At 43.3% G+C, this 19,453-nt stretch overlaps 2 protein-coding genes across 2 annotated transcripts; one reads left to right on the top strand and one right to left on the bottom strand.

Moving 5' to 3' along the window:
* LOC102720385 (reticulon-like protein B1) lies at positions 1–2,570 on the bottom strand. The gene is made up of 5 exons (XM_006645599.2): positions 2,236–2,570; positions 1,083–1,263; positions 801–942; positions 650–719; positions 1–550 (listed from the first exon to the last, which is right to left on the bottom strand). Exons 1-5 carry the CDS (start codon positions 2,498–2,500, stop codon positions 384–386), a joined length of 825 nt encoding a protein of 274 aa, XP_006645662.2. The 5' UTR covers positions 2,501–2,570; the 3' UTR covers positions 1–383.
* A 6,664-nt stretch (positions 2,571–9,234) lies between these two features.
* LOC121055232 (probable membrane-associated kinase regulator 2) lies at positions 9,235–11,013 on the top strand. Its single transcript, XM_040527245.1, has 2 exons — positions 9,235–10,466; positions 10,568–11,013. Exons 1-2 carry the CDS (start codon positions 9,377–9,379, stop codon positions 10,666–10,668), a joined length of 1,191 nt encoding a protein of 396 aa, XP_040383179.1. The 5' UTR covers positions 9,235–9,376; the 3' UTR covers positions 10,669–11,013.
* Positions 11,014–19,453: the final 8,440 nt, after the last annotated feature.

Below are 19,453 nucleotides of genomic sequence, written 5' to 3'. Positions count from 1 at the left end.
TAGCACAATCATAAATATCAACAACAATGTCAACAAAAATGATGGGTAGATGACGTCTAGTCTCAACATTGGTTCATAAATATCACCAAATTCCAAAATGCAGCAATCTAAGTAGCAAAACAATATCGCATAAACAATATGCATGCGACATCTTACAGATCAAAATCAAACAGAGATGGAGCAAAACATGGGCTGCAGCTGCACACAGTTGTAGGGCAAGCTACTTGGCTATTCTCATCAAGATTAGACAACAAAGGAGCCATACACAACACAAGGCGATAGGTGACAACGGTGTTCATACCACAAGAACAGTCACAATGCATCTCAAGAACAACAAGCCAACCACTATCATCGCCTGCCAAGAGGCATTGCATCACCTCTGTCTAGTGCTTCTTGTCTTTCAAGGGGCCCCTTGGTACTTTACTCAGAACCTTAGCATCAAATACGGCATACTGTTTCTTAATCTCAACCCACCCCTTCTCACCATAGGAGTCGATCTGATCTTCATACTTCTCATACAGAATTGGGACTGTGTGCAGCACCACAAAAACTATATGGAATAAGAAGCAAAAGATCCAAGATTAGCCAAATCCATGTTCTGAAGAGGTGATAAATAATAATTCTCTTCAAAGTAACCCAAACCACTTACCAATATAAAGCAAGGTCAAGAAGTTGCAGCAGCTCCCAAGAACAGAAAGCAACCAAAGGCCAGCAATCACCTAAAGTGCAGCATAGATCATAAATATCCAGTTTGCCGTGGGAACAATTATTATGTGTAGAAAAAAACATCACAGACATACAATAAGGAACTTCTTGATGTCGCGACCAAGAGCAATCTGCCGAAGATTAGCAAAGGCCCTGTTGATCTCATAACGTGTAGACAGTGCAATGTTGACAACCAAATCTTCAGGGATAACCACTTCGGGGATCCGTGGGGAAGACCTGAGAAGAACATGGTTTGGCGGACTTATTTATGTAAACATCTACATATGTGCATGTAACATGAACCTATGCCTATGCAACATGATTATGTTCTTGTCAAAACTTAAACAAGTTGTATCAGAGATGAAAAAAAATCTTACTTGTTAATAAACGATGAGGCATTAGACCAGAGAAAGAGAAGACCCAAAGAGAATATGAGCCCGTGGCAAACAAAAGTCAAGAGATGGTAGCCAAGCAATTCAAAAAGGATCCAGATCGCAGTGGCACCGCCTAGTACTCCAGCAGAGATGTTTCTGTTCCTCCATAGGAACACATCAGCGGCTGCAAACAGAGACCCGAAATGAATTTGGCAGGATGAATGCAAGATAATCAACCTATATAACATCAGCACTCAATTGCACACATCAGCACACAATGGAGAAACCAAAGCTGATTGTTTTGAAGGCAAGTGAACAGAACAATAACAATCCTAGAAATATAGCAGTCACCCATCAACAGTGTATGTGGTTTGATAAGGATTCACCAGAATGAGGTGCATCCTGGATCCACATGCTTTTGAGGTCTAATTAGACCAGCATTTTGTTTATTTAAAATGATTGTACTAACTATGCAACAGAGCAGAACAGTCCGCCTTGAAACGATCGATCACAAACATCCAACCACATACTGTTTAGAAGCAGTGTAGTTCATGTTCATCATCATTCTGAAGGGGGTCAGTACTAGCACACCATCAGACAATAATGTGACAGACCAAACTAAGGAAATCATGAACTGCATATTCAATTATTGTGTTACTTTTACATACCAATCGAAAGCTCGCTTCATATGGATCATAACGCATACAAGCATTTTTTTCTACACAACAATCCTTTACGATATATCAAAGCTAAATATGTCCATTTACTCAAAACAGATAAAGATAATTTAAATCGCACAGATCAGATTGCATAGAAGTGTATGGTACGAATGCAACCTGCATTGGAGAAATTTGAGTCGCCAGCAAGGTGAGGGTCAAATTAGTTGCTACAATTTGTCAAGGATATCCAAACAGCTAACCAATCACCCACAGATCTAAACAGATGCGCGCACCAGTCAAAAAGACTAAAACCCTACTCCCATTAGCCAAGCTTTAGTCTACCAGATCTAGCCCGAAACCCAACACTCCGAGCCCATCCAGATCCAGCAAATCCCCGCCCGCTCTAAGCATTTCAAACCAATTCAGCTTTTTATATTTAAAAAAACAACAAAAACAGCACCGATAAGAGAGCATCGGCACAGAGCAGCGAGCCATACGTTTGCCTCCTCCGAGGACCTTGTGGATCGGCTCCTCGCGGCCGAAGAGGCGGAACACCCTGGCCTTGGCCTCGGCGGCCGCCGCCGCGGCGGAGCCCGCGAACGACTCCGCCGGGGCCGGCGGCGCCGACGGCCGCGGCTGCTTCCGCTCGTCCGCGTCGGAGTCCGACGACGAGCCGCCGTCCCCGCCGCCGACGTGGAGCTTGTCGGCGATCTTCTCCATGAGCGTCTCCGGCTTGGGGCTCGCGCCGCCCTCCTCCGCCATCGCCTCGCTCGCTCGCTGCTCTCCGCGGAGTGGAAGAGGAGGAGGAGGAGAAATGGGGGAGATCTGGGGTGGACGTGGCAGTGGGGTTTGGGGGGAGGGGTTTTTATAGGGGAGACGGGTGGTCTAGGGCTGATAGGGAGATTGCGGCCGTTGGATTTGGATTGGACGGCGGAGATCGACGGGGCTGGGGTGGGGGGGGGGGGTGGTGGCTTGGGGTGGACGGTGCGGGCGCTTTTGCTCCGGACCGGACCGGTACGCGTGTCCTGGTACATCGGGTTGGGAGGGGAAATTGGTATGAGTACACGAGGTTTGGGAGAAAAATGGCCAGATACCATTAAAATATTTTCTGATTTTTCTGATGCCTATTTGATAATATAAACAAAGGAATTAAAACCTACAAATTTAGAAATATATTTTTGAAAAATGCTTCATTTAGCAGTTTGGGTAGCACATCAGCAAAGACGAGGAAAATGTGTGTAAAAGAACACAGTCCATGTGTTGGTTTGATTTGGGTTGTCCATGCGATCAACCAGATTGTCGCGCTTAACTTTAGTTTTTTATTTCTTTTGAAAAGCTTGTTTGAGATTTTTGATGACCAGAAATATGACCTTATTTTACATGGAGAGTTGTATAGACGTTGAAATTTCAACTTGGATAGGAGGAGACGTAGACAATATTATGGCTACAACAATGCATATGAGTCAAAAGCTATATAAATCGGTCATACGTAGATTGGTATGAACGATACAAAAGGAAGAAGCTTCTCTATAAATTATGTTACTAGGTAGTTTTTTCAATATTTACTATATACGGGTTTTATTATAAGGTGATGCATTAGTGTTTTAGATAAGGTGGTTGTGTCAATAGGATTGTCCCATGTCAATCACTCTATTTATCTATTTGAACACTTGCATGGCTTTGACGATGTATAAATCATGATCCCTCCATCTAAAAGTATAAGAGCATCCCCAACAGCTCATCTATCATATCCTCTATCTTGAAAATAGAGGATGAAGACTATAAATTGAGCTCCAACAGAATGGACATCCTATCATCTATTTTTAGAGATCATCTATATTAGGAAAGAGAACATTCATATTTGGATGATCTCTCTCCATACTCTAAAGAGATATAGAGGATGTCATATATAGTCGATCTGGTGGAGTACAAAGAGAAACTGTTTTAGAATTTAGTCATCCAAATAAAGATATAGATGACCAAATTTAAATGAGCTGTTAGAGATACTTTACGGACATGGGGGACATGGGGGTATGAACATAGACAAACATTTATCCAGATTCATACCCCATGTCCTTCTCTTAATACCCTCTTTGCCTAAAAATATAAATCTTGCTATGATTCAAATTTTATATCACAATATAATCATTCTCGCGTTGATTCTTGATATTCTCAAATCACATGAATAATTTTTAACTAATCAGAAAGCTATAAAGGAAATCTAAACTATTGAAAAATAAAAAAAATGATCACTAGAGTAAAACAGGCATATTTTTAACCCAAACTTACTATTTATTACATAACCTATACATATGTTTGGAATAGCTTATCTTTTTTTCCCGCACTCATGTAAAACGAATATCTTCATTTTTTTTGCAAGATATGTCTTAGAAGGACACCATGCTATTAGTAATTACTAGTAATATAGGAGTAGTACGTTCTTTAATCGTACAGTTAGAAAACGTTTGAGATAGCTAAGATCAAAAGATCATCAGACAGTTACAGTGGTTTAACAAAAAATGAAAATGCTATAAAATCAATATTTTGCTCAAAAAGATTAAATGATGAATTTTTATATAGAACTTTTGCAAGGAACACGCTACTTATAAGTTTGGGAAAAATAACTACAAAAATCCAAAATCCATATACTGAAAAAAAAAGTGGAACCGGTGAAATGGGAGTACTCCTGTACGCTAGTATGATCCATAAACTACTCTGTATGTTCTAGAATATAAGCGTTTCTTTCTTTAACAGAGATTACAGTTAAAAACATAAATACGGTGTCCCTTGAAAAAAAAAAGACGAGATGAGAGGATAGGGATAAAGTGGAGAGGATTTTGAATCAGAAGTAATTAATAGGACAACCAACACCATGAATAGTGTTACAAATAATTATATTATGTTATAACATTTAAATATTAAAAATAATTATATTTTAAAATAGAAATGTATTTAATACTGTATATATTCAGATTTATATTACTAGTTACTGACGTGACCTAGGTCTGGGATCTCATTATATAAACCTTGTTTGTTTTTCTGGGATCTCATTATATACACCTTGTTTGTTTTCTGGGACATATCGAATGTTTAGATAATAATTAGAAGTATTAAATATAGACTATTAAATAAATTCATCCTATACTTTAGACTATTTCGCGAGACGAATCTATTGAGCCTAATTAGTCCACAATTAGCTAATGTGATGCTATAATAAACATTTGCTAATTATGGATTAATTAGGATTAAAAAATTTCTGGTGAAATAACCTTTACTTATACAATTAGTTTTGTTACCAGTCTATATTTAATACTTATGATTAACGTCTAAATATCCGATGTGACGAGAACTTAAAAAAATCATAGATCCAAACAGCCCCACAGTACTAGTAGTATTTGGAGTAAGAAGCCTGGTGACTCCAACAGGAAGCGCTCGTTCGCAATGCGCTATTAACTTTAAATTTCTTTTTTTTGCCGTGCGTACGTTTTTTAAACTAGTAAATGATGTAAGTTTTGCTAAAAAAGTTTATATGAAAGTTATTTTTAAAAATCATATTAATTTATTTTTCAAATTTACAATAGCTAATACTTAATTAATTATATGCTAATAGCTATTTTTGTTTTGTGATTCGACGGCTTTGAAGTCCTCTTGCGAACGAGCCCGAAAAAGAGTGGAGGAGCAGTTGACGTCAGAAAGGGCCCAGGAATCAACGTGGCGGGCACCACCCTACCCCCCTGCGGCGGGGCGGCCAGCTTTTCTGCTGGACTGGGCCCCACCATTTGCGTGCTTTCGGAATCTCATTTGTGCTCACTGCTCGCCCGCCGTGCCCACCAACACGGATATGTACGGTATCAAAATGTCTCTGCATCTGGCGTGGAGAATCCGGACGTTTTGTCCTCACAAATTTTTAAAATTTCCTCGAATTTTCTGTATCGCGTGATCCGATCGTCCGCCAAAATGTTACTCGTTGGAATAATTAACTATTTGCTACTCTTATCTCAGTTATTTGTGATGTTTAATTAATATATCTAGAATGAAAACAGCTCAAAACGGATGGATATTATCTTTACCGTTTTGATATCTTTTTTTAATCAAAATCAGGAACCTCGGATACAAAAACGAAATCAAATATTATCAGATACAGAAATATGACAAATTTAAATCAGAACAGATATGGTAACGGTACTTTATCGCACTGTAAAAACTCTCAAACCGAGGTTTCAATTTTTTTAAACGGTAGATAAAAAATTCAAACATTAGCAACTAACCATATAACTTTTTATCATTACAACCAAGTTCATAGGACAACCAAATAAAGGCTATAATTTATAATTATTATAGTAAACTGCAAATCATTATTATAAAAGTTCACATATCATATTATAAAATAAAGTATGCATCATACAAGTTGTTACAAAGTGTTTGTATACATGTTTTGATTATGGACTTAAGGATAATTTACTGTAGTGAACCGGGCTATTTGAGTTGATCTGTTCCGATTTTGGACGGATAGTGCACTTTCGCTTAACTGTAGTATACTTGAATACTTTGTACAGGCTTCAGCAAGATGATGGTGAATATCTCGCACTTTCGCTTCTGCGTCGCGTTGAGATAACAAATGGGCTATCCTGTTCAATTAAAAGCGAAAGAGAGGAGTAAACTGTTGGGCTTGGAACTCACACGGTCACACCCATGAAGCCCACGCGAGTGGCAATGTTGGGCCGCCCGAAGCAGCACAAACCAGCCCACGTATACGGCCCATGATCCCAGGCGGCCTGGATTAGACGCCGCCAAGTTAAACCATCTCTTCTCATCTAGAAACGAAACCGAGTACCAGAAAGATTAGACTTTTTTCGTGTTACGGCTGGGTAATTAGTTGGGTATTGTCTGATCCAGTGTGCATGACAATACTGCTGCAGATTGCCGAGTCAAACTAGGAGAACTGTTGTTCCAACAGCAGCAAGCAAAAAGACTGAAGCCTCTTTTGTTTTATTTTAGACTTTTAAGCTGATTATTTTGGCTTATATGGTATAGTATATAGGTCGTGGGTTTAAAGCCTCAGGTTCAATGATGATGCACTACCTTTATGTCAAATAATCCAGAAATGCTACTTAAAACCTATCTTTTGATTTAACGCTGTAAAAATGACATATGTTTTTTTAAAAAAAACTAAGGAAAAAGTTACATGTCTATTTAGGTAGGCTTTTTGGCTTACAAGTTAGGAGTAGCACTCGGGGCATTTAATTATTTGATATTGGTACAGTAATTAGTTTAATAGTTTGTATCCTATGTGTATGTAACACGTGGGTTCATAGACACCGAGACGAATTACCGAATGCAAGAGTGGCAAATGATTAAATATCCTTAGTTCATAAGTCCAAACAAAGAAGGCATGATACTATACTGCGACACAGGAGTCCAGCCTGATGAGGCCATGCCATGGTTGACATGATTATTCTGCATGCAAATTTGCATTGGAACTTCTGGGTCACCCAAACTGCAATGTGCAGCATTCATTCTTCACCAAATGATTGACTGATCAAGTCTCCCAAATTCCCAACTGTGCCTCTCAGATCAGTAGCAGCAGTACTGTATCTCAAGAGCTCATCATTTTGCCGTCAGGGCTTGGATGATTCCATCATTGTGATAGCAGTAGTATGTGGGTCGCCGTCATCGTTTAGCAATGACTGCCTCTTGTTGGACGCCATCATCGCTGGTAGCACTGGTTCAGGGAAATATCATGAGCATGGAATTTTCTTCACATATTAGGGGCTGTTTGGGCCTCCGGCCATTGTCTGATTTGTCTCTGGCTAGAGCAAGCTGAGGATATGGCGTTTGGGTGATACTTTTTCTTAAAGAAACACAGACGCTCACAGTATACACATACTCTCTCCTATCTCTCCTAGGAACGCACGTCCGCAAACCTTACCAATATGAACACCTTCAATACTTTGATACTCCAGAAAAATTAGTTGGGATCATTAGGATTGATAAAACGGAAGTAAAAAAACAATGGCTGTGTTTTTTTGCGGATAAAGGATTATTTGATTTTTATAGCTAATTATTTTGGTAAACGATGGGCTAATAATATGAAGCATGGGCGGATTTAACGTGGGGGTGGCAGGGTCTCGAGTCCCTGCTACCCCGTTAAAGACATTAGAGCCCCCGAAGACCCCCTATAATTTTATAGCAAAGGTCGATAGAAACGGGACTGAAACCTTATCAAACTTGTTTAGACCCCCTTGTAATCTTGTTGGCTAGATCCGCCACTGATATGAAGTTAAAAGTTTACTTTAGAAATGTGAGATGATGAACTCCTATATACAAACTATTTAAAAAACACATCATTTAATAGTTTGGAAAACGTGAAGATGAGGAATAATTAAATAAGTTGCAGAAAAGAACAGAACCATTAATATTCTTAACAAAAATGAAAAGTGTAAAACAGAGAAAAAATTAAAAGGAAAATGCATGAATGATTAGTTGGATGGACTGTAGGAAAAATAGTACAAGAATATTAGGAGAAATGGAAATCCAAAGTAAAATTACATCAGGTTGGACCCAAGTTAAATTCCATTTGAACTCACTAGGATTGAGGAATTCCACATCAGATATAACTTTGTCATATCCCTTCTGTTTCCAGAAGGTCATTTAGAGGAAAATCCTATAGGTTCCAAATTATGAAAAAGACCTATGTTTCAAAAGAAACCTTGGGAAACATCATATTTGTAGTCGAAAAATAATTTATGAATAAAATTTTTATATACGTGTTATCAGAGATAAATGTTAAAAAATAAACTACGATGACAAATTTCTAAAATCAACTATAAATTTAAGGTTGGAAAAAGTAAATTTTAGCTTATAAGCATAAATGTGTAAATCTATCCATACACACAAAAATGTTACTACAACGTTAGGCTATCCAAACAAGCCTTTGTGTTCCTCATCAATCAATATCAAGTGGTCGATGTAGAAATAAGAAATGGGTACATTAAAAGTTTCTACCAAGATGGATGCTAGATTTTAATTCAAGAGATGCACACCCGAATTACAAAAGGAAGACGTGAAGTGGTCCAAATGAACTCTAGGTGTCACAGTAACACATATAATTGATGAGTGGACCAAATAATTGCAATTCAAACGATCCTTTCAAATACAGATCGATTCTGGGAGTGGGAAGGCCAGGAAAACTCTAAAAAGATAAAAACCGAAAGAAAAATTATAAGGATGTCATTATAATTTTGTAAAATTTAAGATATATCATTCTAAATATATCTCTAACTTTATAAAATTATAATGACACATTTGTAAATTTCCCAAACCGAAAAACCAAACCAGCCTACTTCATACCAAACCAAAAACTTGCCCGGCACCGTCGATTCCGGCATGGACGGACAGGATGGGGCGTACAGCCCACGGGTGGTCACTCAGACTGGCCTGCTCGCTCAGCTCAGGCTCAGCTATAGCCATCGCTGCAACACCACCACCACCTTCTTCTACCTCTCTCCTCTCTTCCTCAAAAGGCTCCCCAAAAGAGTCCTTTTTCGAGTGTTGAGGCGGGAGGGAGTAGGAGTAGGAGCTGCTGTAGTAGTGAGCTCACTGCGGCTGCAGGTCAGCACACTGTACGTGCTGTGAGCCATGGAGTCGTTCACCTTCCTCAAGTTCTTGCGCGGGGGTGCGGCTGCCGGCAACCGGGCTGGGGCTGTGGCGGCCACGACCATAGCCGCGTCTGCGTGTGAAGACGGCGGAGGAGGTGGAGGAGGGGAGGTGGATGACGACGCGTCGTTCTTTGACCTGGAGTTCGCGGTGCCCGGCGACGAGAGCGCCGCGTCGGACGCCGAGGAGGAGAGGGTCGAGTTCAACTTCTCCGTGGCGGGGGATGTCGAGTCAGGTGGTGAGGTGGTGGCCGTGGACGACGCGGTGGCGCCGTGCGGTGGCGAGCCCGGCGACGCGAAGGTGGTGGAGCTGGTTTCGGAGGCGGCGCCGCCTCCAGCGTCGTTCCTTAAGCCGGCGACTAAGTTCCGGGTGCTGCTTCTGAAGCTCAGGAAGCCGAAGGTCCCTGTCGCGGCGGAATGCAACGGCGGCGGCTCCCCGGCGCCTAAGACGAACCGCTTCCTGATCAAGTTCCGAGTGGACGACGCGCCCTTCGTCTCGCTCTTCACGCGTGACAACAGCTCTCGTACCTCCGACGCCGGCGCAGCCAGGCCGGCTGTACAGGTGCTGCAGCCTGCCGAGTCGGCGGCCATCACCGCCGAGGAGCGGCGCTTCGCGAAGGAGATGCTGCTCAAGTACCTGAACAAGATCAAGCCGCTCTACGTTAAGGTCTCCCGCCGCTACGGCGAGCGCCTCCGCTTCGCCGGCGAGGAGACGGACCTGGAGCCCGACTCCTCGCCGTCACCCTCCCCTTCCCCCTCCCCGGTTTCCACCCAGCCTCCCACCGCGGCAGCGGCAGCCCCAGCGCAGCCAGTCGTCGTTGCCTGCGGCGTGCGCGCGCCCCGCGCCAGCGTGCCCGCCGGGCTGAAGCAGGTCTGCAAGCGCCTCGGCAAGAGCCGGTCCGCCTCCTCCGCCGTGGCCGCCGCGCCCTCTCCGTCTCCCCCGCCTCCGCCGTCCGCCGCCACGCAGCACCACCAGCAGCAGCCGCAGCGCCGCGACGACTCGCTGCTGCAGCTGCAGGACGGCATCCAGAGCGCCATCGCGCACTGCAAGCGCTCCTTCAACGCCTCCAAAGGTAACCATCACCATCACCCCCCCTATGGCCCACCTCCCAGTGACACACAAACAGCCGTAGTAGTAACACACCTCTCGCTGTACTTGTCTTCAAACCCGTAGGGTCGGAGTCGCCGCTGCTGAGGACGATGAGCGACCCGAGAGACGGCGGCTGGGCCGACACCAAGGACGGCGGCGGCGGCGGCGGTGACGGCGGCGCGTGACGCGGGACCGTCCGATTCCGGCGCTACGGACAAACGGTGATCGCCGTGCTCAAACCGTAGCTTAGACGCTAGTACTAGTATTATTAGTTGTTGATATCGAACACATGATGCCGTGATTAAAAAAAAAACGTGCATGTGTGCGGCCTCCTTGTCTTAACGTGGCAAAAGATTGGGCCTCTTTTTGGCCGCGATGAACTCCTATCTTGTTCCTATCTGTAATTGCTCACCGCCGTCTTAGCTCAATAATCTGGTAGTGCTAGATTAGCAGTATGCATGTGTAAAATATTTCCGTCTCCCATGTGAAGTCACTCTCTAGTAAATTGCTGCCCTTTCCGCTGCTACTAATCTCGTTTACTACTCTCATTCTCGTTACACTTATTTTTTTGCATCATAATTTGTGCATGCGATGGGGTCACTAGCTAGGCATATCGTGTGACTTTGGTTGTGTCGTGTCACAGCATCGTGTTGCTGAGAAAAGACGGGTGTGCCGGACGGGGCAGCTTTTACCACCACGCCGCGTGTGGAACTCGGGGGGAATAAAAACCAAAGCCCGCGAGACAAAAGAAAAGCTGATTTGCACCGTGTGCTTTCTCCCTTGGGGTTTTGCACTCTCCCGAATCTGTTTCCGTTCGAGAAAAAACAAGCAAAAAAAAAAAAGGCGCCGCGGCAGCGACCAACGCGTCGCAATCCGCCGCTTTTCTCAACCCCGGCGCCCCGCGCCGTATCAAACTTTCCGTCAACTCCGCCGCGGCAGCCGGCCGGCAGGCCGCTCGTCCCGGCTCGGCGTGCCGTGCCGTCGCGTCTGCCGGCGTCGCCCGCTCCGCTTCGCCTCGGTCGCGGCGAAAGGCGACAGCTGCCGAGGCCACCCACGCACTACGTCGCGCGCGCGCGCGTGGAGTGGTGCGCGGATGGATGGATAGATAGCGTCCGGATGTCCGATCGTGTCTCGCGCGGCGCCGGGTCGGCCGCGCGGGACGACGACGACGCCGCGGGCGGTGGCATGGGCAGCTTTTCGCCGGCGCGGCGCGGCGCTGCTTCGGTGTGCGCGGCGCGGGCGGCCACGCACGCAAGCTTGCGGTTTGGCGCGACGCGTAGCTGGGCATGTGCCACGAGTAGTACGTATGGTAAGTAGAGTGGCGGTGTACAGCCCGGCCCGTGTGTGTAAATACAGCCGCTGGCTGCAGCATGGGGGTATATGCACTGTAGACGCTCACACATGTATACACGGGCGGTACGTGACAGAAAGCTATACTACATGAGTACTACCAGCCTAGCGTTACGACGACGTGCCAGTGCCATCGACACACACACACTCACACTCACCGTAGTTACTGCTGCCTGCGGCTGGCATTGATTCGGGAAGTCGATCTACGGCGCCGGCTGTTAAAGCCTTTCTGGACGTACCATACGTGTCTTCACCCCTTCGGAAGCTAGCCCACTTGTTTTTGTTGCTGCTGCTGTATTAAGGCCCCGTTTAGTTTTAAAAATTTTCGTTTAAAAATATCACATCAAATCTTTAGACGCCTAAATAGAGTATTAAATATAGATAAATCGAAAAACTAATTGTACAGTTATGTGAGAAATCGTGAGACGAATTTTTTGAGCCTAATTAGTACATGATTAGTCATAAGTGCTACAGTAACCCACATGCGCTAATGATGGATTAATTAGGCTCAAAAGATTCGTCTCACGGTTTTCATGCTAGCCGTGAAATTCGTTTTTTATTTTTGTCCGAAAAACACTTCCGACATCCAGTCAAACATCTGATGTGACACGCAAAAATTTTTATTTCACCAACTAATCACCCCCTAAGATTTTAATTTGCAGAGCCGCATTGACTTTCTTAGATCTGGATGAGTCTATGACTACTAATCCACTGACTTATTACTCCACTAGACAAATAAACAAACGTGAACCGAATCCACCGATCCACGCGTCGGGGGAATCCAATGCTGCGAACACGCAAGCGCTGGCCTTCCTAGTCCGTATCCACCAATGCTGGAGTCCAGTTCGCTTGTAGTACTGCCTACTACTTGTCCGATCCGAGACGAAGAAGTTAAAGCAGCAGCAGAGCATTTACCACGGCAGGGACGGCAATGGCGCTATTGCGTGCGTCGCCATGGCCGTGGGCTCCCCGTGAGCGACGCGTGATTTGATTCCATCTATCTTTGCGTTGCACCAATCGTGGGCGTAAGCACTGTTGGTAGACAAGCGCCGGCGCCTGTCGGTCGGTCCCAGCGGGAGATTATTAGCGGGGGATACGGCCAAGGTAAGGTGCAGATTCTAGGAGAGTGAGACGACGCCGGTGAGGGAGACCGGCCGGGCGTCGGCGAGCGAGCTAGCTGGCCGCGGCGCGGCGCGGCGGCTGGACCAGCGGCTGATAGCGGCGGCGTGCCGGCTGGTGCCACGGCCGGAGACGCGCCTGAAATCATTCGCTTTACTATACGGGTTGGCGCGCCGCTCGTACGAGCTCTCGTGGACAACACTGCTTCTCCTCTTGCCATGTGATGTGTCCGCCGCGCGTGCGTGCGTGCGAGCGAGCGAGCTCCTCGTCGGCACGCGCGTTGGGCTGTGTTGCGACGGCACGGCGAGGCGAGGTGAGACAACGGCACGGCGGTGCGCGACGCGAGTTCCATCTTATCTCCGCTGCACGCGCGGGCGCCACGGGGACGATGCACATGTCGAGGCGGCGGCGACGACGACGCGGTGGGATCCGAAGGAAGGATAGCTAGCTAGCGCCCGCGCGTCCTGCATGGACGTGCGTGCGAGCTGCTAGGGAATGGCACGACGGGATGGCTGATTGCTTGATTGGCGTGGCGCTGATGGCAAGGAGGCGGCAGGAAAATTAAGTGGCATTTAGATCGAAAAATTTTTGTGAGAAGTGTCACGTCAAATGTTTGATCGGATGTCGGAAGGGGTTCCTGACATGAATGAAAAAATGAATTTCACGGCTAGTCTAGAAACCGCGAGACGAATTTTTTGAGTCTAATTAATCTGTCATTAGCACATGTTGATTACTGTAGCACTTATAGCTAATCATGGGATAATTAGGCTCAAAAGATTTATCTCAAGATTTCTTCTATAACTGTGTAATTAGTTTTTTGGTTCATTTATATTTAATGTTTTATTTAGGTGTCTAAAAATTTGATGTGATGTTTTTGAAAAAAAATTTTAGAACTAAACAAGGCCTTACTCCAATTATTTCCTCCCAGTCGCCATAACTACGTGGGTTAGTCAGATCAGCACGATCCACAGCTTCATCGTTTATGCGATTATTGCAAGTGCAGCAATACGGCAACACGCCAGTCCACATACTGAACGGCACGAGAGTTACTGCCACTGTTGGCTGGCAGCTGCACGAGAGAGAGAGCCTGATCGTCAGTCGTCACCGTTGTTTTTTTAAAGCTTTGCTTATCCTTGTAAACTGAAATTTAAAATTTTAATCTAAAATTTAAAATTGATTCTAAAATTTTCACCAAAGTTTATTTTCCAGGATTTGACATTTAGATCATTGGAATACACATATTAAATTTTTATTTATAAATTATTTTTCATTTATAAACATGTTGTTTAACTTTTATAAAAAATGGTAAACAGTCGTATATAAACTATTTTCAGCAATGGAATGGTGGCTACTAATATTGGTGGGGAGGGGGGGGGGGGGGGGGTCGTCTCTGATTGATGATTTGATGGTGACTCTGCCGCCTTGCTCCAAACTGCTAATGATTCCTGAGAACAAAAAGGGTCCCAGGTTGCCGGATTTGTCTCTAAGAGGATATAAAACTCCCGTCTTTTGCTAGTAGATGCTCAAGAGTTAGCTCCTTGCTGTTTCACCTGTTTAATCAGAATACAGTATCCAAGTACAGATTAGGTTAGTGTCGATACATGTTTTATGAGGATGTCATGTATATTAAATAAGGTGTCACATTAGTAAAATTGCTAACTTGATAGAATCATTAAATGAGAGAGTTTCATAAGACGAGAGAGTAGTTTCATCCCCACAAAATTTATCTGACTCGGTTATATAGTTTACAATCTTAATAACTATGCTATAAAACTGTACGGTACATTGAAACTGATCTTATAATTCTTCTTATGAAGTTGCCATATCATGCTACTACTATTAGTAAGGGTGTGCTCAGGCGTCACCGCGTCAGGGAGAGATTACAATATCAGTATGAAACAGTAATTAGGCCATTAAAGTGTAGGGACCTTTCTATGGGGTCCATGCTTTCATTCACATTAAGTTCTGATGTGCTACCCCTGCTTTCGAAAGTACATTTTAGGCTTTGTTTAGTTTCCAAAAATTTTTTCAAAAACATCATATCGAATTTTTAGATACTTGAATAAAGCATTAAATATAGACGAACCAAAAACCTAATTGCACAGTTATGAAAGAAATCTCGAGACGAATCTTTTGAGCGTACTTAGCCCATGATTAACCATAAGTGCTACAGTAACCAACATGTGCTAATGACGGATTAATTACACTCAAAAGATTCATCTCGTGTTTCTAGGCTAGCTGTGAAATTCATTTTTTCATTCGTGTCCGAAAACCCCTTCCGACATCCGGTCAAACATTTGACGTAACACCTCTCCCAAAAATTTTCTCAAGTATGTAAACCTTGTACCATAATACTCGCTTATTCCAAAATATAAGACATAACACCTTACCTACAAAGACTAAGAAACATTTAATCATATATTTAGTACAAATCAGCCAATGCATGTTGTTTATTTTTTTAGTTTATTGTTTTACCAATGTAGGTAGCAATGTAATTAAGATGCGCCATATATTTTCGAATATAAGAATAAAGTTGTTGCGCCTTATATTTTAGAATGGAGGAAGTAATTATGTATTTCAATCACTTTTCCTTTAGAATTTTTTACACTTTATTCTCACCTATGTTTTCACCGCTTTTAATCTATGGAGAAAATTTATATTGTTTTCTTCTCAATCTTAGTCCCTATTTAATAGCATAAAAATATTTATATTTTAAAACGGTGCTATCGTACTCCCAAGTTGGAGGGCACTGTGCCTGCTTTGCACTGCAGCTTTGTAGCGTACTGCACGTGTGTGCTCGATCGGACGGCACATGTGCAAACCGGCAGGAGCTTGTTCTATCACAAGCAGCTGCGGGGATTCGCGTTTGCATCCATGTGTGTTGCTTACTTTGATTTGGGAATGATCAGAAGAGTGGCAATGAGAATCTGAGATTGACAAATACTCCTACTCCATACAGCGATCCAGTACACACCTCAATAAGAAAGAGGACAGAGCATGTGAGGTGGCTATCTTTATTGACTGTTGTACACTACTGTATTTCTTTTAGTAATCTAGATCAGGAAAAAAAAAGCTAATCGATATATTTATAAATAAAAAATAATTTATAAATAAAATTTCTATATATGTGTGTTTTTAGTGATGAAAAACAAGACTAAAAAATAAACTACGATGAAAAACTTAGAATTAACTTTAAATTTAAGATTAAAAAAATTAAAGTTTGATTTATAAGCATAAATAAAAGCGAAAAGATGACCATGCGAATCAAGCAATCTCATTGTCTTCCCAAACATATAGTGTACATGTAGATTATTTATTTCCAGAAATTTAAAGGTTTAATCCAATGTTATCCTAAACATTAAATTGTTATGGCTGGAGGAAGTATCATTTCTATGTATATCATGTTGCCATTTCAACTGCATAAAATATGTTGGATAAATCGTACATCCACCAGACCCACTCGTCAAATGCCAAGCCTAAAGCTAAGGCCTTCTTTAGTTGCCAAAAAGATTTTGCAAAAACATCACATCGCAATTTTTGGACACCTAAATAAAAAATTAAACATAGATGAAACAAAAAAATTAATTACACAGTTATGGAAGAAATCTTGAGATAAATCTTTTGAGGCTAATTAGCCCATGATTAGCCATAAGTGCTACAGTAATCAACATGTGCTAATGACGGATTAATTAGGCTCAAAAGTGTCTCGCGGTTTCTAGGCTAGCCGTGAAATTCGTTTTTTCATTCGTGTCCAAAAACCCCTTCCGACATCCAGTCAAACATTTGACGTGACACTTCTCTCAAAACTTTTCTCAATCTAAACACCACCTAACTGGGATAAAAAGTGTAAATGATTCGATAACTGTAGACGACATATTCTCTCAATCTAAGATAACTTCAGATGATTTTTTTTATTATAACCGTATTATTGTCAGTTATCATGATACCGTCCGATATTAGTAAGTGATTGTTTGATTTTTCATGAAAAATCCAAACCACATATTTATAAAAAAATAACTTATAAATAAAAAAATATATATGTATATATTTAGTGATTTAAAATCAATAAAAATGAAAAGAGGGTGACTGTGAGATCGAGAAGAGGACTTGAAAAAGTCTACATGAAGACTACTGTAGCGCGGGTAAACCGGGGACCGGAGCGTGTAGTACGTACGTGGTAGTACTTGCGGCTAGTGCTACGGACATATATTGCGATAGTAGCAGTAGCGCTGCGCCACACGTGAAGTCTCTCGCGCACATGGATGGCCCGGGAATCTCTCTGGTCACCTCCGCAGCCTCAGCACCAGCACCAGCACCAGCTACCACACCTGCTCACCTCTGCTCTTCGACTACACGCAAGTGACAACAGCTACCGTCGCGACGCTGCCATGAACACCACCGCTTGCTACAGGACACTGCCTCCCCTGCACTGCAGCCACAGGATTTATAAGATGGGCGTGGAAGTGTGTGTTGGGCTCGTTGGACGAGACATTCAGTTTTTGGATGTGTTTGTTAATGTGCCAAGTTGGATGAGGCAGCAATGAAAGAGAGCATTACACGATGCAGTCAAATTGGTCCGATGGTATCACCCATCCATTAGTGATTGTTTAGGAGTGATTAACATAATTTTATTGTCATCAATTAGTAACCACAAATTTTAAATTAATATTAATCAGTGATAATAGATATATTTTGTTATTAATTGGTACTAATTACACTAAGATCTAATATGATTAATTTATAATGTTATCTCATAGTAATTTAATATTTTCGTCCCATCCATCTAACCAACTAAACATAAACCTAGATTATCATATCTATAAGAATATGGATAGTCGTATCTTTCTCAACTTGACCGTCAAACAAATACACCCTAAGGCTAGAACGGATACCAATTACTGTTGCAAACAAATTTTACTTTTGCTATTGATCAAACGTTTGATTTTTTGTTTTTTTGTCAATCACATGCACAATGTATGCGGGGGGTCGAGGGAAGGGCACGCATGAGAATTTTGACTTGCATGCATGCCTTCAAATTATCCTCCAATAAAAATGATCGGATTTGATTGATGAAATTAAAATTTTTAAACATTTGATCAGTAGGCGGACCCAACAAATTTACCGTTCTTGCTCTCGCCTTAGTTCCCTTCTTAATTTCCTTTCGCCAGTAGCAATTGGTAAAGTTACGGCCATTTGCAAGGACAGAACAATAGAAGAGAACTTAAACCGTGTGTTTATTATAAACCTAGTGAGCAAGTACTAGTACCAACCAGCGTGCGTTGAACTCTGCTTGAGTTTGCGAGATGCCTTACTATATTGGGTCCAGATCTTGCCACCTTGGGGGAGCTCACTCGATCACTTCGGATTCCTGTTAGGCATTGGCATCAATCAATCTACACTTCCAGAACAGTACTAATTAACTAACCGTTCTTAGCCTTGTACGATGGTATATCCATATCACGTGCAAGCTCCAGTTAAACAATATCAAGTGGTGCTCCAGATGAAGACAACAGGGCAACTATCCCACTATTATCATGGATGGGCAAGCTGTTGGTCACCTTGTGGGTAAAAGCAGCCACGGAAATTCCCGATAGACCAAACATCAGTTTTCATAAAATAGTTAATCGATAAATACGATTGTTTTCCCAACTGATCGAATAATGTTTTTGACAGATATGTTACCGATTCCGACTGATTGCACACCATCCTCCATTGATTCCCTATTGTGGACTCTGCTAATCAATCAAACTAATGGTAGCCAGGAGAGTAACATTTTGGCGTGGACCGGATGAGATACGGTGAAAGTTCAGTGCACGCACGCATGTACGCCGTGGATGTGCAGCAGCAGCAGTAGTAGCAGCAGAGACCCATCCTGGGGAGCCATGTGCGAGGCATCCTTTTCGTAGGCCGCCGCTGCCGATCTGCACGCACCGGCAGAGGCTGTCCCGCCTGTCCGCCCCCCTCTCGCTGCGCTGCGCTTGCACTGGCCGATCTCTGCAGGAGACATGTTCTGTCCGGTGTCCGGGAACGCCATGGATCTTGCTCGGACACCGCGCCGTACGTACGTGGGCCGCATCACGGGTGATCGATCTTGATACCCCGGGAAAAGCTCTGGAAACTTATCCATGGAGATCGCAATAACCAGCTTCGCTGTACCTGGACAACGAAGCTCTTAACCCAGCCATCCATGGCTCCATCCATGCATGCAGAGCACGAGGAAGACGATAGCGGCAGTGATGCGTACACAAGAATTTATACTATATTACCGTGTGTGTATCGGAGCAAGGGGGAAGATTCAGCGGTAGATCTTGTCTCTCAATCTCTTGCAGCTTACGCGAAACGAGCGCGTTTTATAAAGGGAAGTGGGCATTTGGATTTGATTTTGGCGGCTCGTTCTGCATGCTCTCCTGCCAACATCGGTGCATGCATGCCCACACTGCAACAGATACTATTATCAATCAGAGGGACAGGACAGGTGTCTGTCCACGTTTTGTTCTTCCG

The sequence above is a fragment of the Oryza brachyantha genome, chromosome 1 (assembly GCF_000231095.2).
Source record: "Oryza brachyantha chromosome 1, ObraRS2, whole genome shotgun sequence".
NCBI classification, from domain to species: domain Eukaryota; kingdom Viridiplantae; phylum Streptophyta; class Magnoliopsida; order Poales; family Poaceae; genus Oryza; species Oryza brachyantha.
This window is presented reverse-complemented; position numbering and strand designations above follow the sequence as displayed.